Genomic DNA, 23,491 nt, shown 5'->3' with positions numbered 1-23,491 from the left:
CTCCCCACGCCGCGGCAGGCGGCGAGGGGCCGCGGCGGGCGGGGGGAGCGGCGCTGGCGGCGGCGGGCGATGCGGCGCGGCCCGGGGCCGGCATGCTGAGGACGGAGGCAGGCGGCGGGGCGGCCGCCGGCGGGGGGGCTCCCTCCGGCGGGGCAGCGGGCGGCGGGGGGCTGCGGAGCGCGTCCCCCCACCGCAATGCCTACGAGGCCACCATCCAGGCCCTGGCGCCCACAAAGGAGGCTGACGGAGAAGACGGCAAGAAGAGCCGGGGTAAGAAGTATGGCTCCAACGTCCATCGCATCAAGAACATGTTCCTGCAGATGGGGACGGCGCCCGGCCCCGAGGGCGCCTGCGACCTGGCCAAGGCCAAGGAGAAGCCCGTCCGCCTCTCCTTGCCCCGCGCCGGCAGCCTCAGCGAGAGCATGGACCAGGGCAGCCTCCTCAAGCTGGGCACCAGTGTCTCGGAGAGGGTCAGCCGCTTCGACTCCAAGCCCGACAAGCCCTTCTCCAAGCTGCAGGAGACCCGCAAGATCTTTGAGAGGACCCCGCAGGAGAAGGCCACCACCACCAAGCTCTTGCTGCGCAAGGAACGAGCTGGCTTCCAGGACCGTAAGCTGGACGTGGTGGTGAGGTTCAACGGCAGCACCGAGTCCTTGGACAAGCTAGACACCGAAGCCGTCTCGCCCACCGTCAGCCAGCTCAGCGCTGTCTTCGAGAAGGCCGACCTCCGAAACAACCTGCACAAGGCGCCCGGGCGAGCAGGAGGACCGCTCAATGCCAAGGTGGTGGGCAAGCGACCCCGCGTCTTCTTGCCAAGCCCCGAGGCCGGGCGGCTGGGTGACGGCCACGCTGCCCTGGCCCGCAGCCGGCCGCCGGAGGAGGAGAAGGCAGTGGGGAAGAGCGGCCGGCCGGCGGAGAAGGAGACGGCTGCCCCACGGGTGCAGGAGGTCTGCAAGATCAAGCCGGTAGAGGTGGAGGAGAGCGGCGAGGCTGAGGAGGAGGAGGAGGAGGCGACGGTGGCAGGCGAACCAGTGCCTGCACCCCAGCCGGCTAAGGGGGCCGAGGGTCAGGTGCCCACCGCTCCCCGGCTGGAAGGGGGCTTGGGGGCAGCTGCAGGCGAGGAGGGCGTCAAGGGCGAGCGGGCGGAGGAGGGCGATACCTACGAGGAGGCCAAGAAGGAGGACTTCTCTGAGGCGGACCTGGTGGACATAAGTGCCTACAGTGGGCTCGGGGAGGACTCGGGGGGCAGTGGGCTGGAGGAGGAAGAGGAGGCTGAAGGGCTGTACGAGCCCGAGTCAGGCTGTGTGGAGATCCCTGGGCTGTCTGAGGAAGAGGAGCCTGTCCCCAACCGCAAGATCCAGTTCAGCACAGCCCCCATCCAGGTGAGACTGCCTGGGGATGGAGGGGCAGCTGCGGAGGGGGGGCAGCCTGGGGTGGGCGGCAGCTGGGGATGGGGGGTACCCCAGGGTGGGTGGATGACCCCTGGAGGGGACTGGTGCCAGGGACAGGGATGTGGGGTGGGGGTCTGTGCTCCCCCCCCAGCCACAGGGCCTGGCATCCTGCTTGGCCATACTCTTGTGCTGGGGGAATGAGGGCAGCCACCCAGGCCTGACGAGCTGGCTAATGAAGGCCCCTGCCCTGGCATGGTACAGCACCCCCACCAGCGAGGGGTCCCCCTGGGGCCGGTGTGATGGGGAGGGGTGGTGCTGGCACTCACTGGAGTGGGCCATGCGCAGCACCCGGTGCCAACCCACTGCCATGCCTGGGACGGGCCAAGACCCACCCCATATTTTGGGTGGGGATGCCCGAAATGTCTGGGTGCAGGGTGCTGGGTGCCGTGGCTGCACCGCCACCCTCTGCCCATGGTCCCCTGTGGTCCCTCGGTGCTGGGGATCCTCCCAAACTGCGGGTCCCCGGGGATGAGGTGGCAGTGGAGGGGCTTTTGCCCCTGCCCATGGGCCCAGCCCAGCGCCCAGGACTGTTTCGGGAAGTGGAGGAAGGGGAAGTGTCTTGGCGGCATGGCCGGGCGGGGGGCAGCATCGCCCGTCTCCCCCGTTCCCTGGCTGGTTTTGGGGTCCCCATCTGGGATGCTCCCGTGGCGATGGGGTGGGAAGGGGCCGTGCAGCTATTTCGGGGTGTTCTCTCCTGCTTGTATCCCCCCAACCGGAGAAGCAGCGATTGCTTTGTGCTGGAGCTGAGTTATTTTTAGAGCTCGGCCTATATTCTGGCTCTGAGTCAGAGCGGGTGGGTGGCCCCACCTGGGATGGGGGGACGGGGACCACCGTGGCCCGGGCAGGGGACAGCAGTGGCAGTGTGCTGGGTGGCTGCATGCTGGGGGGGAACTTGGTCCTGTGGGAGCCTGCCAGGCCAGCCCTGGGAAGGGTGTCCCCTCCATGGATGGGCAGCTGGGCTTTTTGGGTGCTCTGTTTGCCCCAGCACAGCCTTTAGCCTCTTGCTTTTGCCCACATTCCGCTTCAGGGTGATGGTTGGGGTCCCACATGAGACGGTGGGGAGGGAACCTGAGCGTGTGAGCACTCCAGCTTCCCCCTTGGGTGCACGGGTGATGCTGAGCCCCGCAAACCTGCTGTAGCGGTTAGGGCCAGGAGCACTGGGGACCCCCACCCAGCCCCAGCGCGGGCCCCAAGGTGGGTGCCCTGCACCCTGAGATGGGGCACACATGCTGCCCCTTTCCCTGGGCTTGTGCTGGCTCCGGCTGCTTCTCCCTTGGAACCTCCTGCAGGCCCCTGGCACATCCCACCCCACCCCCAGACCTGGAGACAGGGGTGGGGGGCACAGCAGGATGAGCCAGGATGTGTGCCTGCAGCTGTGGGCTCAGGTGCCTGCGGCACCCCGGGGACTGTGTGTGGACGGGGTACGAAGGCATGTCCCCTGCCCTGCTCACCCCCAGCACTCCTGGGAGCCACCCGGGTGGATCCTGCCCATCTGTGAATGTCACCGGGCTTTGTGCGATGGCCCTTGACACTCATCCCTTGTACCCTTTGTTGCGAGGCTTTCACGCTGTGGTCTTGTCCCTAATCCACTCGCCCGGCGGCATCACCAAGCTGGGGCCCCTCTGGAGACATCTGCCAGGCTCTGTGCCCGGCCAGCCTGTCCCCATCTGGAGGGCTGCTGGCAACCCCCCAGGGTGTGGGGAAAAGGCAGCCCCCCAGGGTGCGGGGACAAGGCACCCCACTCCTGGCTCTGGGCTGGGGCCATTGTCCGACCTCAGTGCCTGGCACAAGGGCACCCAGCCCAAGGGTGAGTGTGGGGTTGCCCCCAACCCCTCCTGAGCTGCTAGCTCCTATGGACCAGGTGTGGGAGGGTTTAGGGGTGCCCCATGATGGGGGTCAGTGTCCCCTGGGATTTAACACATTAGAGGACCATACGTGTGTGGTCCTGACTTCCTTTGCCTTCCATCGCCCCGCTCTGGCTCGATGCCCCATGCTGGGTTCCGTCCCTGGCCTCGGATGGGGCTGCCACAAGGCCTCGGCAGTCCCAGGCGTCCCCATCCCTGCTCCCTTGGGACTGAAGGTGGCTGGGGACCTCAATGTCCCCAGACCCAGAGGACAGGGGCAGCCCCAGCCCCAAGGCTGACCCCTCCTCAGTGCCCAAGCACCCTGCAAGTGAAGCCTGATGGGGAACAGTGGGCCTGGGAGGGACAGAGACCTGGGCACAGGGGTGGCCCATGGACCCCCGAGGCCTGCAGAGTCCCTGGTGCTCCCTGTGCCCAGGCATCCCTCCAGGCGAGCACAGGGAGGTGGAAGCTGAACCTGCCAGGTGGAAAATGAGGGGAATAAACCAACCCCCCCCAACCCCCACACCTAGGGTGGGATTTACCTCTCCCAGGGACAATGGTGGGTTGGGGTCCCTGGGCTTCAGGCTGGCAGCTCAGGCTTGGATGGAGGTATCCAGGCAGGGGTAAGGTGCAGGGAAGGGCAGAGGTGAGGCTGCCCTGAGAGCAGGGCCCTTCCCTGCTCCCGTGGGGCCGTTTGGACCATGAGAAGGTGGTGGGCTGAGAGCTGAGAAGCCCCTGACTAGGGAAGGAGAGGGGAGGAGCAGGGGAACAAGCCAGTTCTGCTCACACCAAACTGTGTCACAGAGCAGCCAGTGCTTGCACACACCATCCATCCATCCATCCATCCATCCATCCATCCATCCATCCATCCATCCATCCATCCATCCATCCATCCATCCATCCATCCATCCATCCATCCATCCTTCGATTCATCCATCCATCCATCCTTCGATTCATCCATCCATCCATCCTTCCATCCATCCATCCTTCCATCCATCCAGCTATCCATCTATCCGTCCATCCAGCCATTCATCCCTCAGTCCATCTGTTCATCCCTCAGTCCATCCATTCATCCATCCATCCATATATCCATCATCCACCTATCCTTTCAACAGTGGGCAGGGCATGGCACCATCACTGCTGCCAGGGCAACCCCCAAACCATCTGAGTTTCCTCACACTCCCCCTCACTCTTGGGGGGGGGGATTCTCCAGTATCTCACAGGCTCAGTAATGCCCCCCATGCCCCTTCCCAGGGCTCCCCCTACCCCGGGATGCCCCCTCAGCCACAGGTGCTGCCGGTGCTGTGGGTGGCTGCGGTGCTTGTCTGCCCCATCCCGGTGCCTCGCTGAGCAGCTCCCTCCGCCCCGGCAGGTCTTCAGCACTTACTCCAACGAAGACTACGACCGCCGCAACGAAGATGTCGACCCCATGGCCGCGTCGGCCGAGTACGAGCTGGAGAAGAGAGTGGAGCGGCTTGACCTCTTCCCTGTGGAGCTGGAGAAAGGTGGGTCCTCACTCTGTCCCGCACCCCAGCGCCCCTGTGGCACCTTGGGGATGGGTTGGAGGTGACTCCATTGATGTTGGGTGGCTGCTGCACCCTGCCAGGACACAGCTGTCTGTCTCTGCAGACTCCGAAGGGCTGGGGATCAGTATCATTGGCATGGGCGCAGGGGCCGACATGGGCCTGGAGAAGCTGGGCATCTTCGTCAAGACGGTGACAGAGGGTGGGGCGGCCCACCGGGATGGCAGGTAAGGGCTGCCTGGCCCCAAACACCCACCACGGTCCCCACTGCCACATGCCTGTGGGCTTGGCTGGTGATGGAGAAGCTGGTGTGGGAGCAGGCAGATGTGCCAGATGTTCCCTGGGGTGGGAGATGTTGGGGAGGTGGGCAAGGGGTGGGCCCGTTGCGATGGTCTCCTTGTCCCCAGGATCCAGGTGAACGATCTCATTGTGGAGGTGGACGGCACCAGCCTGGTAGGGGTGACGCAGAGCTTCGCCGCCTCCGTCCTCAGGAACACCAAGGGCCGTGTCCGGTAGGGCCCAGGGCTGGGGTGTTTGGGGGGCCGGGGGACCCCCCTGTGCACCCTGCCCCATGGCCTGTCCCCAGAGCACCCCAGCTCCCAGGCTGGGCTGTCCCCCTGCCCCAAAATACCTCTGTCCCTCCAGTCCCCATGCCCGCTGTCTGCCCTGTGCCACCCTAGTGCTCTCTGCCCCCCCACATCATCCCAGCATCCCTTCAGCGCCCCAACTCATCCAGAGGCCTCATAATTCCCCCCCTGGAATTTCCCCCCAGGAACACTGCCTGTCCCAGCAGGGATGTCCCCTGGTTGTGCCACCTGGGCGTCCCCTGGCTGAGCCTTCCCACTGTCTCCTGGATGTGCCACCTGGGTGTCCCTGATTTGGGCCCCCCCCATGGTCAGAGCCCCCCACCCCCGGCTGAGCCCTGCTGTCCCCACAGGTTCCTCATTGGGCGGGAGAAGCCAGGGGAGCAGAGTGAGGTGGCGCAGCTGATCCAGCAGACGCTGGAGCAGGAGCGGTGGCAGCGGGAGATGATCGAGCAGCGCTACACCCAGTACACTGAGGATGACGAGGAGGTGAGTGGGACAGCACCCACCCAGGAGGGTACAGATGTGGTTCCCCCTCCCCATATGGGGCTGGTGATTCAGTTTCCTCAGGTGGGATGGGTTTGGGGTGTCAGGCTGGGGGCCACCATGTGCCAGCGCTAGTCCATGTCCTCTGCAGACGGGCGAGTACGCTACAGATGAGGAGGAGGAGATGAGCCCCATGTTCCCCAGTGGGGAGATGGCCATTGAGGTGTTTGAGCTGGCCGAGAACGAGGACACACTCTCCCCTGTGGAGATGGACCCTGAAAAGCTGGTGCACAAGTTCAAGGAGGTGAGGAGGGGATGGGGGCTGCCAGGGGAGCGTGTCCACACATGGCAGAGTGTCCACATGCCCCATTTGAACACCTGGCTTCTCTTGCAGCTCCAGATCAAGCATGCCGTCACCGAGGCCGAGATCCAGCAGCTGAAGAGGAAGGTGAGTGGGTGCCCTGGCTCCCTGCGGGCAGACGGGACCCCCTTCCATCTCCCTGGCCCCCCCTGGGTCTCCATCTCCCCGATCCCCTCTTACCTCCCCACATCTTCCCCAGCCCTCTCACCGTGCTGCGCTGTGCTATGCCATGTCATGCCTGCTCCCAGGCCATGCCATGCCGTGCTGTGCTATGCCGTGTCATGCCTGGCCATGCCGTGCCGTGCCATGCCGTGCTGTGCTATGCCATGTCATGCCTGCTCCCTGGCCATGCCATGCCATGCCCTGACCCTGCTGTCCCCCAGCTGCACTGCCTGGAGCAGGAGAAGGCGCGCTGGCGGGCTGAGAAGGCCCAGCTGGAGCAGAGCGTGGAGGAGAACAAGGAGCGGATGGAGAAGCTGGAGGGGTACTGGATGGAGGCACAGAACCTCTGCCAGGCTGTGGATGAGCACCTCAAGGAGACCCAGGCCCAGTACCAGACCCTGGAGCGCAAGTACAGCAAGGCCAAGAGGCTCATCAAGGAGTACCAGCAAAAGTGAGGGCAGCACTGGGCCCTGGGCACCGATCCTCCCTGGGCACAGAGCATCCCCCTGGGCATGGACCCTTCCCTGGGCACTGACCATGCCCTTGCATGGACCCACTCGTGGGGCACTGACCCCTTCATGGGTGCCCTTTGCCCTTGAGCATGGCCCATCCCTTGGGCATGAACTGTTCCCCAGGCACAGACCATCCTCTGGGCAGAAACCCATCCCTGAAAGCACCAAATCCTCCCTGGGCACCCTCCATCCCGTGGGCAGGGATCTTCCCCTTGACATGGACCCATCCCTGGGGCACCAACTCCTTCGTCCCTGGGCATCCCTCATCCGTGGGCATGGACCATCCCCTGGGCAGGGACCGTCCCCTGGGAGATCCCCGGGCACCACCACCCCACTGAGCACGGTCCCTCCCTGTCACCCGGGGTCCCCCCTGACCTGCCCCACCTCCCGAGGGTCTCCCCGGTGCTGGGTGTGGGTGACGTGCACCCATGTGCTGGCCCCCACAGGGAGATAGAGTTCCTGAAGAAGGAGACGGCGCAGCGGCGGGTGCTGGAGGAGTCGGAGCTGGCGCACAAGGAGGAGATGGAGAAGCTGCAGGAGAAGGTGGGCACTGGGCGCCGGGACGCAGGCTGCCCCTGAGCCCCCCGGGCACGGCCGGCCCCAGCCTCGGCCCCGCCACCCAGCCCGCTCCACCAGCTGCTCCTGCCACGCCGCCGTCGCGGCCCATGGGCTCCTGTCGCCGCTGGATCCCAGGATGGATCACAGCAGATCTGCTCAGGCACCGGCTCCTGCCAGCCACTGGATCCCACGCCGGGTGGTAGCGGAGTTGCATGGGGCGCTGGCTCCCCTCCGGACTGAGCTCCGGCTGCTGGATCCCATGCCGGATTGCGGTGGATCTGCTTTGGGTGCCGGCTCCCACCGGATTGTGCTCCTGCCACTGTGCCCTGCACTGGATCGCAGTGGATCTGATCGGGTGCTGGCGAACGCCCGATCCTCCTCCTGGCACTGGATCCCACACTGGATTGCAGTGGATCTGCCTAGGGTTTGGGTTGCAGTGGATCCTGCTTTAGGGTCTGACATCCCATAATGGATCAAAAGAGATCTTGGGCACTGGATCCCAGGCTGCTTGTGCGGGATCATGCAGTGGTTCCTGGTAGATCTGCGCAAGGCACGGTCACACTTGATCCTCTGGATCCCATGCTGGTCATGTTGGATCCCACAACAGATCGCACTGGATTCCATGCTAGCTACACTGGATCCCCCCCAGCGTGTGGGACCAGAGCTGTGCTGGGTCATAGCAGATCCTCTGCGGGGTTGGTGGATCCCCCAGGATCCCGCAGCACCTGCCGTGAGGGGCAGCGGGGGGCCAGCACCTGCCCAGCTGGGGGGCACCAGGGTGCAGGCGGGCAGCGGGGAGGTCCCCTGGCCCCCAGCAGAGCCCCCCAGTTTGCCCACCCCTGTGCCCTCCTCCTGTCACCCCCAAAGCATCCCCTGATGTCCCACAGAGACTCACCCCCAGCCTGCCAACAGCCCCCCCGCCCGCCCCTGTGCCCCCAGCCCTGTGCCCCCCCAGCCCCTCCCCGGCCCTCCAGCACCCTGTCTGTGCTGGCCCCCTGCCTGTCATCCCCCCTTTATCCCCCCAGCCCTTCGTCTCTGCCCCCCCCCAGTTCCCTTGTGTCCTGACCCCCTTGTCCTGTGCGCCCTCCAAGTCCAGTGGCCCCTCCGTGTCCCCCCCATGTCCCCATCCCTGTGCCCTCATCCTGTCCCCCCCGGCCACATGTTCATGCCCATGTCTCTGCCCACACCCGTGTCTCTGTGTCCCCGTGTCTGTTTCCCCTTCCCCTCCACCCCGGCCCTGTGCCGCCCCCCGCCCCCCTGTCCCCCCGCTGAGACCTCTCTCCCCTTTGCTGTTTTTCAGATCTCCGAACTGGAGGCCAAGCTGCAGACTTTGAAAAATTCCAACCCGACTTAAACCACCCTCAAACCACAGCGATTTGGGGGGGGCTTCTCTCCCCCAGCCCTGTCCCCGTTCCCTCCCCCCTTCCCACCAGGGAGGAGCCAAGACCCCCGCCAAAGCCCCCTGGTGCCCCCCACTCCCCCCTGGGGGCACAGACAGCAAAGGGGGGAGCAGGGCACGTCTTGGGGGGGGTGGTGGTGGTGTCCGGGGGGTGGTGGGGTGGTGCGGACACCCCGCGTTCGTGTCTGTGTCCAGTGTGAGTCTCGTGGTGACGTGATGGACCAATTGGGGTGGGGGGCATGCCCCCCCTCCCCGGCCTCCCCCTTCCCTTCAACTTGACCCCCTCTTCCCCCCGGACACAGAGCTGGCACCCCAGAGAGCTGGCACCCCGGTTGGACGCTGTTGGGGGGGGGAGGGCAGACAGAACTGCCCCCCCAACATGTGAGCCATACTGGGCAGCGAAGCGGGGGTATGCTGGAAGCGCACCCCCCGTCCCCCCCTGCTGTCCCCAGCTCTTCCTCTTGGGACTCACCTGGAGCACCGGCTGGGAAGGGGCTGGTTGCCTTTGCCCCCCCGCCCCTGCGGACTTACCCCGGTCCCACAGCGAGGTGCCCCCCTCGGGTTCTGTGCCTGGGACACCACGGACCTTCGCCATGGAGGGGGGGACCCAAAGTGCCCCCCCCACCCCCACCCCACCCGTGCCACCACCACCGGGCCAGAAGGATCCCCTCAGCCTTTGCCAACCTCTGCAGTGGGCATGGGGGTGACACCAGCCCCTCCGCAACCCCCCCGGGGATCTGGGGGCTTCCTGGTACCCCACTGCAGGGGCACGGCTGGGGGGGTTGCCCCCAGGGCCCCCTAGCACCTGCCACCACCCTCCCCAAGCCCAGGGCTTTCGCCTTCCCTGGGGGTGGGGGGAATAATGCACAGGGGTCCTCCTCCAGGGTGGGGGCGATGCTCTTACCCCCCCAACTGTAAATACCTCCCCACCCCAATAAATCACAGTATTTCTCTGGGGCTGGGACGAACCCCCCCACTGGCCAACCCCAGCTGGGTAGGGGGGTCCCAGCCCCTCGGCCCAGGGGGAATCCCTTTATTTTCGTTTCTATTTTGCCCCCTCGCCCCTCCCCCCCAAAGTACCGAGTCTCCGACAGTAACTGGATGTGGGGGCAACTGGGAGCCAGAGCTGGTTATACTGGGAGGGGGAGGAGGAGGGCACGGGCACGTGGGAGGGATGGGGTAGGGGTGGGTGTCCGACTGGATTGGAGCCACTTGGGGTGGGGGGGGGGAAGTATTTAAGTGGGGGGCGGGGAGCAAGAGCCCCGGGGGGGTGCTGGGGTTATTTAATCTCACACGTATACCTGTGGGTGTATATACTATATATATATGTACGTATGTATGTACTGGTCCTCGTTTTGTAATGCAGCGTCCATGCATCCCGCCAGCCCCATAAACGGCCTCAGCGTCGCCCACGCCTCCTTGTCCCAGGCGGGGGCAAACTGGAGGGCACTGGGGGGACTGGAAGGGGTTGGGGGCACTGGGAAGGGTTGGAGGCACTGGGAAGGGTTGGGGGCACAGGGAGGATTGGGGGGTACGGGGAAGGATGGGGGGCACTGAGAAGACTGGGAGGGACTAGGGGGCACAGGGAAGGATGGGGAGGACTGGGGGCTACTGGGAAGGATTGGGGGCACTAGGAAGGATTGTGAGGCACTGGGAGGACAGGGAAGGACTAGGGGGCATAGGGAAGGATGGGGGGCACTGGGAGGACTGGGAAGAACTAAGGGGGCATGGGGAAGGATGGGGGGCACTGGAAGGACTGGGAAGGACTAAGGGACATGGGGAAGGATGGGGGCCACTGAGAGGACTGGGAAGGACTAGAGGGAACAGGGAAGGATGGGGAGGACTGGGGGTACTGGGAAGCATTGGGGTTCACCGGGAAGGATTGGGGGGCACTGGGAGGACGGGGAAGGACTAAGGAGCATGGGGAAGGATGGGGGGCACTGGGAGGACTGGGAAGGACTAGGGGACACGGGGAAGGATGGGGGCACTGGGAGGACTGGGAGGCACTGGGAAGGATGGGGGGTACTGGGGGGCACTGGGAGGCCAGTGTATCCATGGTGGCAGGGGAGGGCCGGGGGAGGCGGAGTGCGTGTGTGTCCCCATGCCCGTGCCCTGGCCCCGCCCGCAGGCGCTGTCCCTTCAGCACTGCCGCCCGCGCCGCACACCGGGGCCGAGCCGGGCCGGGCCGGGCAGGGCGGGGCGGGGCGGCTGATCCCGGCCCCCCCCCCCCCGCTCCCGGCCGCTTCCGGGTTCCTGTCCCCCCCCCCCCCGCGGCCCCCGGCCCGGCGGGGCGGCCCGGCTCCGCAGCGCCCTCCGCTCGGCTCGGCTCGGCCCGGCCCGGCTGCCCGGCGCTTCCCCGGCGCCCTCGGCCCGGCCCGGCGGCGGGAGGTGCCCAGGATGCCCGAGGAGCGCGGGTGAGTGGGGGAGGGGGACGGGGGACCTGGGCGTAACCCCCGGTACAGCCCCATCCACCGGACAGCGACCCCGGTACAGCCCCACCCCCGGTACATCATCCCCGGTACAGTCCTACCCCCGGTGCAGTCCCATCCCCCGGTACAGCATCCCCGGTACAGCCCCATCGCCAGTACAGCATCCCCGGTACAGCCCCATCCCCGGGTACAGCATCCCCGGTACGGCCCCACCCCCGGTGCAGCATCCCAGTACGGCCCCACCCGCGGTACAGCATCCCCGGTACGGCCCCAGCCCCGGTGCGGCCCCAGCCCCGATACAGCATCCCGGTACCGCCCCAGCCCCGGTACAGCAGCCCCGGTACGGCCCCATCTCCGGTACAGCATCCCGGTACACCACCACCCCACCACGGTACTGTCCCCTGCCGGTAACGTACCTGCTCCCGGCACTGCCCCCAGCCCCCCCCTCCCCCCCAGCCCAGACCCCTTTCCCAGCCCCACACGACAGCGCTGGCCCGGCTCCCTGGGGGGAGGGAGGGGCTGGGGGGGAGCTGGGCTCGGATCTGCCCCCCCTCACCCTGCCAGCCCCCACCAGACTGCCAAGGCATGAGGTCCCCCCCACACACACACCGGAGAGACCCCCGAACACCAGGGATTTGGGGGGAAGGGAGAGAGATTTAACCCCTTCCCAGCTGCCCTGCAAAGAGCATCCCCATACCCACCGCCCCCAGCCTGCTCTTGCCCCACATGCCCCCGGGGGGGGCTGCCCTCCACGAGCGGGGGAAGGTGTGTGCTGCGTCCTGCTCCCTCCCCAGTCCCTGCCCCCCAGCGCTGTGAGGCTGTGCGAATGGGGACACTAGGAGGGGGACACCCCCTTCCCACCCCTACGCACAGAGGGTCTGAGTGCACAGGGGTCTTAGTTCCCTCCTCGACTCCCCCTCACCCCCCTCCCCTTGGCATGGGGTGCCCCCCTCCCTGACTGTCCCCTCTGTCCCCAGCTCTGTCCCACCATGTCTGTCTCCAAACTGCAGGATGTGGATGAGGTTTTCGGTGAGTCCCCAGGGGCCCGTGGGGTGCAGAATCACCCATGGGTGCTGCCCCCACGGGTCCCCACCCACCCCCAGTGTCCTTCTGCCTGCCACTGCGAGGGAGGGGGACCCCAGAGCTAGGCCTGAGGACAACATGTACTTGGAGACAGGCATGGGGCATGCAGTCACCTGCAGAGGGACACGTGTGGGGCAGGGGACACACATGGGGCAGGGGACACACATGTGGCACAGATACACACGTGTGGGCTTAGGGACGTGCATGGGGCAGGGGGACATGGGGACACAGGGACACATGGGGCACACAAGGATGTGGGTGTGGGCACAGTGATGTGCACAGGGTGACACAGACATGGGGAGACAGCAGGGGACACTGCCCAGAGCTGCTCCTCGGGCTGGCGTTAGGGTGCAGGAGGCTGTGACAGGGCAGGAACATCAGGGACATCCCAGTGAGACTCTGGACAAAGCTTTCTTCCTCCCGGGTGCCAGGGACACTCTGTCCTTGGGGACACCCCACTGCTCCTCTCCCTGTGCCAGGGCATCTCTTTGAACACTTCTCTCTGTCCCTCTGTCCTATGTCCCCTGTCCCACCCCACCGGGGTGCCCCATCCATCCATCCACATCCCCCACTGCCTCCACTGGGATCCCCCACCCATCCTTTGATTCTCCTACCTTGTCCCTGTGCCCTGCTGTCCCTCTGTCCCCTCTCTGCCGGGCTGGCCTTCTCTGACTGTCTGTCCACGTCTCCCTGCAATGCTCTCCCATCCCCTTCTCCCTGCCCCTACCTGGCCATCTGTCCTTCCATCCCTGTCTTCACTCATCCATGTCCCTCCATCTCTGGCCTTATCCCTCCCTCCCTGTCCCTGTCCATCCATCTGCCCTTTTCCTTACCTGTCTGTTCATTCATCCATCCACCATCTTCCCTCTCCCTACCTCTCCACCTGTCCATCCCTCCATCCCCACCTCCTCATCCCTACCCATCTGTCTGTCCATCACCTTTTCCTAACCTGTCCATCTGTCCACCCATCCTTCCAACTGTCCTTCCCTCGTAACTCCTTGTCCCTACCTCTCCATTTGTCTGTCCTCCTCCTTCTCCCTACCACCATCCCTCCCTCCCTCCCTCCACCTCTTCCCTCCCCCCCGTCCGTCTGTCTCTCTCTCTCTTTCTCTCTTTCTGCCCCGGTCTCTCTTTCACCCCCAGATTTTACCGCTGTGGTTCCAGAGACGCCGCGCTTGGACAGCAGCCTGCAGAAGGCCCGCGCGCGGCTCCTGGCCAAGGGCCGCCGGCACCGGCCATCCCGCTCCCGCCTGCGAGACAGTGCCAGCTCCACCGAGGGCGACGAGGGGCCCGAGGCAGCGGTGAGCCCAGGGGGCACCAAGGACCCAAGGGCAGGGTTGTGGGGGGATGCCTTGGCTGGGAGTAGGGAGGGGATGGGGGACACCCCCCCTCCCCCAATGCCGTGTGCCCCCCAGGGAGCCAAGGGCGATGGCAGCCCCCGGCCCCCTTGCCCTTCTCCCATGGTGCTGACTTCTTCTTCGAGGTGGGGGCAGTGTGGTGGGTGCTGGGGGACCCCCCAGCCTCCTCGCCCCCCCTCAGCTGCTACCAGCCCCTCACCAATGCCTTGTCCCAGGAGGGGCTGGCGGGCACCCCCTTGCCCCAGCCCTGCCACAGCTCCGACAGCTCGCCCGGCTTCGCCCGCCGCGACGCCCGGCCCCAGCGGCACAGCGAAGGTGAGTTCCCCAGACCCCCCCCAGCTGGGGGGCATGTGGGGACCCTGGCATCCATGTGGGAGGCAGTGGGTGATGCTCCCGTCCTCCTCCTGCAGACGACAGTCGGGACATGAGCCCCCCTGAGCCGGCCAGCCCCATTGTGGGGCTTGATAAGAAAACGCGGAGGAAGTTCTTGGATTTGGGGTGAGACCTGGCCCTGGGCGGATGGAGAGAGGGAGGGACACAAGAAAGGATGGAGAAGGGATAGAGATGCAGGGCTGGAGAAGGGATGGAAAGATGCAGGAATAGATGGAGAGATGCCTGGAAGGACATGGATGCCTGGAAGGAAAGATGGAGGGGTGCACAGAGGGAGGAGGATCCTCTGAAGGTGATGGAATGGTCTCCGAGGATGCATGGGGGTGGGGACTTGGGAGCCGTGGGGGCAGCACAGCCATTGGGCACCTCACTCCCTGCCAACCTGGCTCTCTCCCACCCAGGGTGACCCTGCGCCGGGCATCCTCCAGCAAAAGCCGAAAGGAGAAGGGCAGCAACCGCCTGTCCATGGGCAGCAGGTGAGAGCCCCCTCTCCGGGGCAGGGGGTGCTTCCTGGGGACGGCCCCAGTGCCCTAACACAGCTCTGTCCCCAGGGAGGTGGTGGAGGGTCCCAGCCGCCCCTCAGGGTCACCCTTCCTGCCCTTCTCCTGGTTCTCGGACAGTGCGAGGGGCTCAGCCTCCCCCGGCTCCGCATCACCCACCGGCTCCCCCCAGCATGAGGGGCTCAGCCCTGCCAAATCTGCCTCCCAGGTCAGTGCCCAGGAATGGGGGGCTCCTGGCCCTGTAGGGTGGGTGGGTATAGGGGAGGGTATGGGAGCCCTATAGGGCCAGGGAGCTGTAGAGAAGGAGGTTGGTGCTCCTGTGAGTTAGGAGCTATAGGAGAAGAGGTTACAGTCAGCTATAGGAACTGGGGACAAAGCCCCATAGGGTCAAGATAGCTATAGGGGAAAGGTATCAAAGCTTTATGGTCACGATAGCTACGAGGGGAGCTCAAAGCCCCATAGGAACCCTCTCCCCATAGGGAGAGGGTTCAAAGACCACTAGGATCAAGATGGCTTTAGGGGGGATCAAAGCCCCACGCAGTCTGGGAGCCCTATAGGGAGCCAGAGCCCTTTGCGGGGGGGTGCTGGGGGGCTGCAGACTGCTCTGGGGCAGCAGGGCCAGCCCTGCCCTCGCCCCTCCTGCTGCCCCAGGACTCGACGCTGAGTGAGGACTCCCCACCGCCCAGTGCCAGCCCACGCCTGCCTGGCCCCCCCCCCACCAAGTGCTCCTACCCCTACCACACCCTGTCACAGTCCTCGGACGAGGTGAGCGTGCGCTGGGGGTGTGAGGCCGGGGTCCCTCCCCACAGGTGCCATGGGGATCCCCCGGTAACACCCAGCCCCTGTGCCCAGTTCCTGGATGAGCCCCCTGGTGCGGCCGCAGGCTGGACGTGCCAGCAGGTGGGACAGTGGCTGGAGAGCCTCAACCTGGAGCAGTATGTGGAGGAGTTCTCGGCCCATGGTGTTGATGGTCCACGGCTCCTGCACCTTGATGGTGCCAAGCTTAAGGTATGGGGCTGGGGGAGCCTCTTCTGCTGGGGTGCAGGGGGTTCCAGGTACCCCAGCAACCTGAATTATGGGGTAAGAAGTTTAAGGTATCCCCGTGGGGTGCTCCAGTGGGCAGGAGGTCTGTCTGGGATTCTAGGCAGAGTTCTAGATACCCCAACGGGCTCATCACAGGGTACCTAAAATCTCTTGTCCTAACTGGCTGCTCCGCGGGGCAGGAGGTGGGGGGAGGTTCCAGGTATCCCAACAGACAAGTCAAGGAGTCAGGACGTTCTAGGTACCCCAAGGGGCTGGTGCACAGGGGACATAAGGTACCTCAGCAGGATGATCCTGAGGACAGGCAATGCGGGGGGGCTCCAGGTACCCCAAGGGGCTGGTCCGTAGGGCAGGGGGGTGTTGGCACCCCATGGCCACGGGGGAGGTCATGTCGCCCCACTGCCAGCGCCACTGTGCCGGCAGGCGCTGGGCGTGGGCAGCTCGCAGGACCGTGCAGTGCTGAAGCGGAAGCTCAAGGAGCTGAGCCTAGCTGTGGAGAAGGAGCGCAAGGCCCAAGAGAAGGCGGAGAAGCAGCGGGAGAAGCAGAAGAAGAGGGACCAGGAGCAACGGTGGAGCTAAGGGGGGACCAGGAGCACCCCTGCACCCCATCCCCACCCACAGCCCCCAGGATGCCCTGGGGACACCCAGCTCCGGCACAGCCGCTGTGGCCACACGGCCGCTGTGGCCGAGGGACAGCGATGCCAGGCTGAGACAGGCACGACTGCCCTCTCTGCACCCCATGGGCACAGTCCGGGCCCCTCACAGGCCCCTTTTCTGGATGCAAAAGGCACATTGGACCCCCCTCCCTCCCTGTCCCATCACCCCCAACCCGAGGGGTCCGGAGGGGTCACAGCCACCCCTCTCACCCCGGCCCCCAGCATGGTGTGGCACCAGCTGAGGACAGTGCATGGCCTGACCCCCTCCAGATGTGCACACCCCCCAGGTTGGGGTGTGGGAAGTGAATGCAGAAACCCACCCACCCCACCCGCGAATATGGCACCCCGGAGGACACCCCAGGAAATAAAAGGGTACTGAGGGCCAGTGCAAACCAGTGCGACCAGTGCGAGCCTGACTGGGATGGGGCTAGGGAACAAGATGGGGTGGGGGGATCTCAGTGCCAGGCTGGGGGGGACAGAGCACGGCTCCTCCCCAGGACCAGTGTCCCCAAGTGCCACCCTGTGACTGTGGCCAGGGGGGTGCAACACAGCAGCCTCCTCACCAGCCTGGGTGGCCCCAGGGTGGGTAAACTGAGGCATGCGGGGGGGCAGTGACCCAGTTGCGGGGGGTGTGTGCAAAGGAGGGGTGGTTCCTGGGACCTCAAAACACCACACCAGGAGCTCAGTCAACATCCAATTTACTGACAGCGGGGGCGGGGGGAAGGGTATCTGGGGGGGGCAGGGGGAAGCTCCCGAGCAGGTCAGAGCGTGTGTGGGGAACCCACCCCAAGGAGAGCACAGGGGTGTGGAGTGGCGGCGCACACAGATGAGAACAGCTCAGTAGTGCAATACCAGGGACGGCACAGGGAGCTGGGGAGGAGGGGCTCAAGCCTGGTCCCCCAACCCTGTCAGGGCTGGAGGGGCAGAGAAGTGCTGCTGGTCATACTGGGGAAGGACCAGTCCCTCGCTGTTCCTGCGGTACCCCTAGTGTGCACCTCCTGGGGTCGGTGCCAAGGTGGCGGGGGGGGGGGGGGGGGGGCAACAGGGGCTCTACCCTCTCCATGCTGCTTCAATGCCACCCCCAGCTACATACCTAAGTGCCACCAAGGCAGGGGGGTGCTGGGACCCCCCATCCCACTGGAACCCCACCCCACGTTTCACATGCTTCCCAACAAGTCCTAACAACCGCGGTGGAGGCGGGAGGCAGAACCAGGATGCTAAAACACCACCCCTGGGTGATGGGGAACGCCTGGGGTGAGGGCTATCTACAGCCTGAGCGGGCAGCGAGCCCCCAGGGGGGACCCTAGGGGACACGGTAAGTGGAGGTGTTCTTGGGCTCGGTGCTGGGGATGCACCAGTCCCCTGCCTCCTGGCTGGCCTGGTAGTGCCGCCACGCTGACTTGTTGTAAACCGGCAATCGCTCCACCGAGTCCGTGGACAGGGCCTGCGGGAGACACAGGGGGCTGGGGAGGGCCCTGTCCCCCTGGGCAGAGGCTGCAGACCCCGGGTGCCGGGGGAAAGACCCACCTTTAGGTAGATGACAGCGTCGGTGCCGAAGCCCTCCATGGAGAAGAGCTGCAGGTCCCCCTGGAAGTACTTGGCGTAGAGGCGAGAGATGGGCAAGCCATAGCCAAATCCGGCCTGGCAGGGAGGAGGAGGTGGTGTACGGGGGTCCCTGGTGCTGGGGTCAGTACCCCCAGGGGACCCCAAGCCTCCCTATGTCACCCCAAGCAGCACCAGTGCACCCATGAGTGTCCATGTGCCACCTCCAGGCACCCTCAGTGGTCACCACGCCACTTTCAAACCACCCCATGCACACACCCAAATGTCCCCCTGCCACCCCAAAGTGTCCCCAGGTCACACCCAAGCACACCAAAGTGTCCCCATGCCACTTCAAAACATCCCCATGCCACCCCCAGGCACCCCAAAATGTCCCCAAGCCAAGCCCAAACACCCCCATGACACCGCAGGCACCCCAAGCCACCCTGATGGCTACTGTGCCACCCTCCAGCACTCCTAATGTCCCCACAGCGCAGACATCCCCACACCACCCCTAGCCACAGACCTGCACCCCATTCCCTGTCCCCCAGGGCCATGCAGGGCCCCCATGGCACCTACCAGGGGGGCCCCCCCAGTGCCCAGCTGTGGGGTGGGAGCGGTGGAGTACATGTAGCTGAAGAGGCGCTCGATCTTCCGCAGGGGGACACCCATGCCCCGGTCACTCATCTGCAAGACATGCTGGGGGGGTCACAACCCCACTCCTGGCTCCCCCCACAACTAAGTGTTCCCCGGACCGGGCTCGGGACCCTCTGGGATGGAGCCGGTGGCCCCTTATGCACCTTGATGGAGAGGTCCTCCTGGCCCAGGGCCACCATCACCTTGATGGCCGGCAGCCGAGGGCTGTTCTCATGGCTCTCCACGGTGGCTCGCATGGCATTCTGCGGGCACAGGGTCAGCTGTGGTTCAGGGGACGCCCCACAACCTCCCTCCTACCCCCCTTGATGGGGCTGGGGTTACCTTGAAGAGCTCAAAGAGCATGTGGTAGAGATGCGAGGGGACGTAGACGATGTTGATGGGCTGCTGGGCATTGCTCGCTGCAGGGAGGAGAGCAGCTGTCAGCATCATTGTCCTCCCCAGCCCCAAATGAGCCACCCGAGAATCCCCTGCAGCAGGGACATCCCCCAGCCCGGCCTCACCATTCACCTCCTCGATCTCCAGGTCAGGCGAGGACATGTAGTACTTGTCACACAGGAGCTTAGCCATGTTGTAGGCATCTGGGAGGGGGAGGCAGAGAGGTCAGCACACCCAGCATGAAGGCAGGAGAAGTGTTTGGGGCCCTCTCCCTCCCAAATATTTTCCATCCCTACAGAACCAGGAAGTTTTTGGGGTCTTCTGGGGTAACCCCAAAGCACAGGGGACTGTTGACACCTTGGCTGAGGTCCACCCAAACTTGTGACACAAATGGCTTCCAAACAGGTGGATCCCAGGGCAAGGGGAAGATCAGGGGGACCCTCAACTCCCCCAGTTCATGCCCCCCGTGGGAGTGGGAGCCCCCTGGTCCCCACAGACCTCTCACCACGTTGGCCACGCTGCAATGGGGGTCAATGCTCCCAATGTGCTTGGGGTGCGCAGGGTTGGTGCTGCCATCGAAGAGCAGAGCTGGAGAGGGGACAAGGAGAACAGCAGGCAGTGGGGACCCTGTCTCAGCTCCAGAGACACCTGGGGCCACCCCACAGCCCAGGATGTGCCCAGCCACCCCTGAGGAGTGAAGGGGACATATGGGGATGGGTGGGGACATGGGGGACAGGGACACGTGTAGAGCAGAACGGGGAACATCTCAGGGTAGGGAGGTGCCTGGGAGAGGCAGGGCAGAGGGAAAGCCTAAGGCTGGGGGGGATACACAGGGCTAGTATGTCTTGGGGCGGGGGGAGCACAGGGCTGGGACAAGCCACGGGGTTGGGGGCTGGGGGACACTCAGGGCAGGGGCAGGATCCCTGGGGCTGGGGGGTATGCCCGGGACTAACAGGGGTGCTCAGGTTGGGACACTTGGAGGAGGGGGATGCCTGGGGCAGTGAGGGATCCCCGGGGGACCCCCAGAGCAGTCGGGGACCCCTGGGCCGCTCACTGTGCTGGTTGATGAGCATGCGGATGGAGATGCGGCTCAGGTAGAAGCGGTCGAGGAAGTACTGGATGTTCTGGTTGGAGACGGGGTCATCTCCATAGGCCTCCTTGTACTCGATGACCCCCTGAGCCATGGTGGGCACCACGTCGTTGTGCCGGTTGCGGATGGTGACCAGGGCATCTGTGAACCTGGTAAGGGGAATGGGATGGAGCTGGGGGACACCTGGTCCGGGCAGAGCCTCAATCCAGTCCAGCTCTCCCCAGGAGCTGGTGGCACTGGGGAAACCCAGAGCAGTCTGCTGATACCTTGCTCAGGGCTTGGTATAGTGGGGGCAGTTTGGGGACCGTATAGATAGGGTGCAGGGTGCCAAGGCCCCTCGGTGACGCCAGCTCTCGCTGCTGTGGGTCTGGGAGGAGGGGACACCCCAGGACCGGAGACAAGAGGGGTCAAAGACACGCTGTCACCTGCCAACTTACTGTCCCAGGGTGGCCTGGTCCTCAGGGTCCCTGTCGAGGAACGCCATGATGTCCAGCAGGCTCTGGACGTACCTGGGGAAGGAGCTGGTTACTCCCCACCCAGTGCCCCTAAAGCCAAAGAACACCCCAGGCACCCCACAGCAGGGGGGCACAGGGTGCCCTGGGGTGCTGCTCCATGCAGGGAGAGGGGCTCAGCACCCCCTCAACCAGGACCACCCCCCAAAAGCTGCTGCCCCATGAAACCACCCCGTGCTTGGCAGGGGGTCCAAGCTTATCCTGCCCCCATGGTGGCCTCTGGGGACACTTGGAGATGCAGGCCCTCCGATGGGGTGAGAGGCATGAGGGTCCCTGCAAGCCGGAGTCCCTGCAGGAGGCCTGCAGGAGCATGGCACGGCTGCATTCTGCTGCCAGGCAGTGCTGGCAGGGACTGAGGACACTGCACAAACAACTCGTCACGTGGTGGCACTAGGAGAAGGTTCACGATGCCAGAGCTGGCAGGGGGACACGGTACTTAATGGGACACCCAGACACCACCCACCCCCAAGGACATGGACCCCCCCCAGCCATTGGAGCTGGCTCAGCCCTTTCAGGCTGGGGCAGGACATAAGGCGGCACCAGTGACCGCAATGGCTGGGTCCCCCCATACCCCACTGGTATGGGGGTGTCACCAAAGGGCCTGCAGCCTTTGTCACCCAAGGGCATGGCATGGCACCAGCTGCCAGCCACCTGTCCCTGTCCCTCTTCCAGACCAGCTGGGGAGGACAGTCGGTGGCAGCAGCGGGACGTGCAGTGGTGGTGGGACCTGTGGTGGCAGTGGGATCCCCTGCCATGACAGCAGTGGCAGTTGTGATAGTAATGGGAGCCATACAGGTGACAGCGGTGGGACCCACGGTGGCACTCAGGCAGGTGACAGCGGTGGGACCCCTCTGGGTGACAATGGTGGGACCTGGGGCAGTGGGACCCCTGGCAGCAGGACTTGCACAAGCGCCAGCAGTGGCACCCCCGTGAGCAACAACAGTGGGACCTGTGGTGGCAGCGGAATCCACGCAAGTACCAGTGGGGGGGACCCCCAGCAGCAGGACCCGTGGTGGCAGCAGGACCTATACAGATGGTGGTGGCGGCACCTCCACACCCGACATGGTGTGGGGCTGGGTGGTCCCGGAGGCAGCAGTGGCCCCCCCAGGCCCCCCCATCTCACCAGCTCTGCACCAGCTGGACGGAGGGAGTGCGCAGGACGCGGTCTGGCAGCAGGTTGATCTCCTTCATGATGTTGGAGAGGCGGACGGGCAGCTCCTGCCGCAGGAAGGCAAAGGAGGTCTTCTCACAGGCATTGCTGGAGCCTGGGGGGGACACACACGGGCTGAGCCCCAGCTCAACACCCCCAGCCCCAGGGCTGGCTGCACTGCTGCTTCTCTTGGGGAGGGGACGGCTGGCAGGGCAGGAGCAGAGGAGGCAGAAGCAGGTCCCTGCCCCTGGCTGGAGGAGGACCCCAAGGGGCACAGCGCAGCCTGCTGGGGAGGGTGACCTAGGTGGCCAGTACAGCCCAGTACAGCTCAGACTGGGGCTGGAAAGCCCCCCTGCGGGTGATTCTGAGCAGAGAAGTACTCGGGCCACCATCAGTGCTGGGGACACCCAAACCAGCCTGGTGGCACCAGGCTGCTGAGAGCCTCTGCCACGGGGACACGCCGAAGTGTCCCAAAGATATGGGTGTCCCCAACCAGGGGCTGGCGCCCAGCGAGGCTGCGGGGGGGCGGGGGGGAGCAAAACCGTCCCCAAGGCCCTAGAGGGGCACAACCCCAGGGACAAGGGACACTGGCGGAGCTGTACATGAGGAGGACTTGAGGAGGGATCCCAGCGCTGGTGGGATGGGGCAGAAGCTGGGGGGGACCGGGCAGGGGCCAAGGACCCCCGGGTGCAGCCGCCAGCCTTGGCTGGGACAAGCACAGAGGGGGACGCAGGTAGACATAGTGCTGACATTGAAACTCCCGGGGAAGGGGGGGCAGGAGGAGCCCAGGACCGGTGACAGCGGTGGGCGGGGGCAGCTCCACCTCCCTGGGGTATTTCCTCGAGGCCTTTGCTTAGTGGGGGGCCTGTGTCACCCACCCTGGAGGTGCTGGGGGGCCAAGCAGGTATTTACCAAGGCGGGAGGGGGATGACTGGGGGTGTGCAAGGAACACCTGGCCAGGGGTCCCACACACAGGGTTATTTAGCTGGTGGGGTCAGGAGTCACCCCATATGGGGGTATTTACCGGGGACTCACCTGGAGGGGCACGGCAAGGGGGGGGGACACCCACCCAGCCATCCCCCAGGGGGGTGGCTTCCCAGGTTGTTACTTGCCCGCCGGGGGTAGCACCCCGGGGGTCGTTACGGGGGACCTCCTGCTCCGGCAGGTGCCCACCAGGAGACCAGTTCCCAGCCCGTTATTTACCCGGTAGCGGATGTTCCCTGGCCAGGGCAGGGGCGGCGAGGAGAAATATTTACCCGGGCTGGGGGGCATCTGGGGGGTAACATCGCCCCCGAAACACGATCACCGGGTACCTGGGGGGGAGGGGGGGGGGGGGTTACAGCCACCCAGGCCCAGACACCCACCGGGGCGGGTCCCTCCCCAGGGGCAGCGCCCGCAGCCCCCCTCCCCCTCCGAGTATTTCTCTCCCTGCGGGGGTGCCCGGCGGCCCCTCCCGGAGCACCGCCCCCAGCCCGGCCGTGCCCCGCGGGGCGGGGGTATTTACTCGGGCCAGGTGGACGTCAGGGGGTGTCTCCCTCCCGGAGACACCCACCGGCGGGGGGGGTGTGGGTATTTACCGAAGTCCAGGAACTGCTTCATGGAGAGCGGCGATGGCGAGAACTTGCTGAAGTGCTCGATGTAGGTGGGCACGCCGGCCAGCGCCGCGCGCTTCCCCAGCCACCGCAGCAGCCGCATGGCGACCCCGGCCCGGCCCCGGCCCCGGCGCGCCGCGCGCAAACAACCCGCCCCGCTGCCAATCACCGCCCGCTAGCTCCGCCCCCGCTCGGCCACGCCCCCAGCTGTAACCCCGCCTGGCCCGGAGCTACCCCCC

At 65.6% G+C, this 23,491-nt stretch overlaps 3 protein-coding genes across 7 annotated transcripts; 2 read left to right on the top strand and 1 right to left on the bottom strand.

Annotated features, from left to right (window-relative positions):
• Nucleotides 1–78: 78 nt before the first annotated feature.
• On the top strand, nt 79–9,901 carry PPP1R9B (protein phosphatase 1 regulatory subunit 9B). Its single transcript, XM_037411403.1, has 10 exons — nt 79–1,382; nt 4,668–4,800; nt 4,925–5,045; nt 5,226–5,330; nt 5,756–5,891; nt 6,040–6,192; nt 6,283–6,336; nt 6,633–6,862; nt 7,370–7,466; nt 8,782–9,901. Exons 1-10 carry the CDS (start codon nt 93–95, stop codon nt 8,833–8,835), a joined length of 2,373 nt encoding a protein of 790 aa, XP_037267300.1. The 5' UTR covers nt 79–92; the 3' UTR covers nt 8,836–9,901.
• Nucleotides 9,902–11,185: 1,284 nt separating this feature from the next.
• SAMD14 (sterile alpha motif domain containing 14) lies at nt 11,186–16,732 on the top strand. Of its 2 annotated transcripts, none has more exons than XM_037411406.1 (10): nt 11,186–11,294; nt 12,287–12,338; nt 13,557–13,693; nt 13,966–14,065; nt 14,161–14,248; nt 14,542–14,616; nt 14,692–14,848; nt 15,292–15,405; nt 15,493–15,648; nt 16,105–16,732. In XM_037411406.1, exons 2-10 carry the CDS (start codon nt 12,299–12,301, stop codon nt 16,258–16,260), a joined length of 1,023 nt encoding a protein of 340 aa, XP_037267303.1. In that variant the 5' UTR covers nt 11,186–11,294; nt 12,287–12,298; the 3' UTR covers nt 16,261–16,732. The 2 variants fall into 2 exon arrangements, with proteins under 2 accessions (XP_037267303.1, XP_037267301.1); XM_037411404.1 differs by having other exon boundaries at nt 13,536–13,693.
• Nucleotides 16,733–17,028: 296 nt separating this feature from the next.
• PDK2 (pyruvate dehydrogenase kinase 2) lies at nt 17,029–23,427 on the bottom strand. Of its 4 annotated transcripts, XM_037411426.1 has the most exons (12): nt 23,238–23,354; nt 22,917–22,973; nt 21,634–21,775; nt 20,436–20,507; nt 19,963–20,147; nt 19,407–19,496; nt 19,034–19,111; nt 18,855–18,931; nt 18,677–18,775; nt 18,456–18,563; nt 17,865–17,978; nt 17,029–17,781 (listed from the first exon to the last, which is right to left on the bottom strand). In XM_037411426.1, the coding sequence occupies exons 2-12, from the start codon at nt 22,930–22,932 to the stop codon at nt 17,641–17,643; spliced, it is 1,122 nt and encodes a 373-aa protein (XP_037267323.1). In that variant the 5' UTR covers nt 22,933–22,973; nt 23,238–23,354; the 3' UTR covers nt 17,029–17,640. The 4 variants fall into 4 exon arrangements, with proteins under 4 accessions (XP_037267323.1, XP_037267321.1, XP_037267324.1 ...); XM_037411424.1 differs by lacking the exon at nt 22,917–22,973 and having other exon boundaries at nt 23,238–23,425; XM_037411427.1 differs by lacking the exon at nt 23,238–23,354 and having other exon boundaries at nt 22,864–22,973.
• Nucleotides 23,428–23,491: the final 64 nt, after the last annotated feature.

The sequence above is a fragment of the Falco rusticolus genome, chromosome 18, assembly GCF_015220075.1.
Source record: "Falco rusticolus isolate bFalRus1 chromosome 18, bFalRus1.pri, whole genome shotgun sequence".
Taxonomy (NCBI): domain Eukaryota; kingdom Metazoa; phylum Chordata; class Aves; order Falconiformes; family Falconidae; genus Falco; species Falco rusticolus.
The sequence above is the reverse complement of the archived record's forward strand: the minus strand, read 5'-3'. Positions and strand labels throughout refer to the sequence as shown.

Bases quoted from the DNA above. Each gene is read 5' to 3' on its own strand.
- PPP1R9B (XM_037411403.1), top strand. From the start codon at position 93: ATGCTGAGGACGGAGGCAGGCGGCGGGGCGGCCGCCGGCGGGGGGGCT. The intron at 6,193-6,282 runs GTGAGGAGGGGA...CTTCTCTTGCAG, and splicing joins TGGTGCACAAGTTCAAGGAG to CTCCAGATCAAGCATGCCGT. The intron at 6,337-6,632 runs GTGAGTGGGTGC...GCTGTCCCCCAG, and splicing joins TCCAGCAGCTGAAGAGGAAG to CTGCACTGCCTGGAGCAGGA.
- SAMD14 (XM_037411404.1), top strand. From the start codon at position 12,299: ATGTCTGTCTCCAAACTGCAGGATGTGGATGAGGTTTTCG. The intron at 14,849-15,291 runs GTCAGTGCCCAG...CTGCTGCCCCAG, and splicing joins CTGCCAAATCTGCCTCCCAG to GACTCGACGCTGAGTGAGGA. The intron at 15,649-16,104 runs GTATGGGGCTGG...CTGTGCCGGCAG, and splicing joins TTGATGGTGCCAAGCTTAAG to GCGCTGGGCGTGGGCAGCTC.
- PDK2 (XM_037411424.1), bottom strand. From the start codon at position 23,355: ATGCGGCTGCTGCGGTGGCTGGGGAAGCGCGCGGCGCTGGCCGGCGTG. The intron at 19,112-19,406 runs GTCTGTGGGGAC...TCCCCCTCCCAG, and splicing joins CGTGGCCAACGTGGTGAGAG to ATGCCTACAACATGGCTAAG. The intron at 17,979-18,455 runs GTAGGTGCCATG...CCTCCCTGCCAG, and splicing joins GCACTGGGGGGGCCCCCCTG to GCCGGATTTGGCTATGGCTT.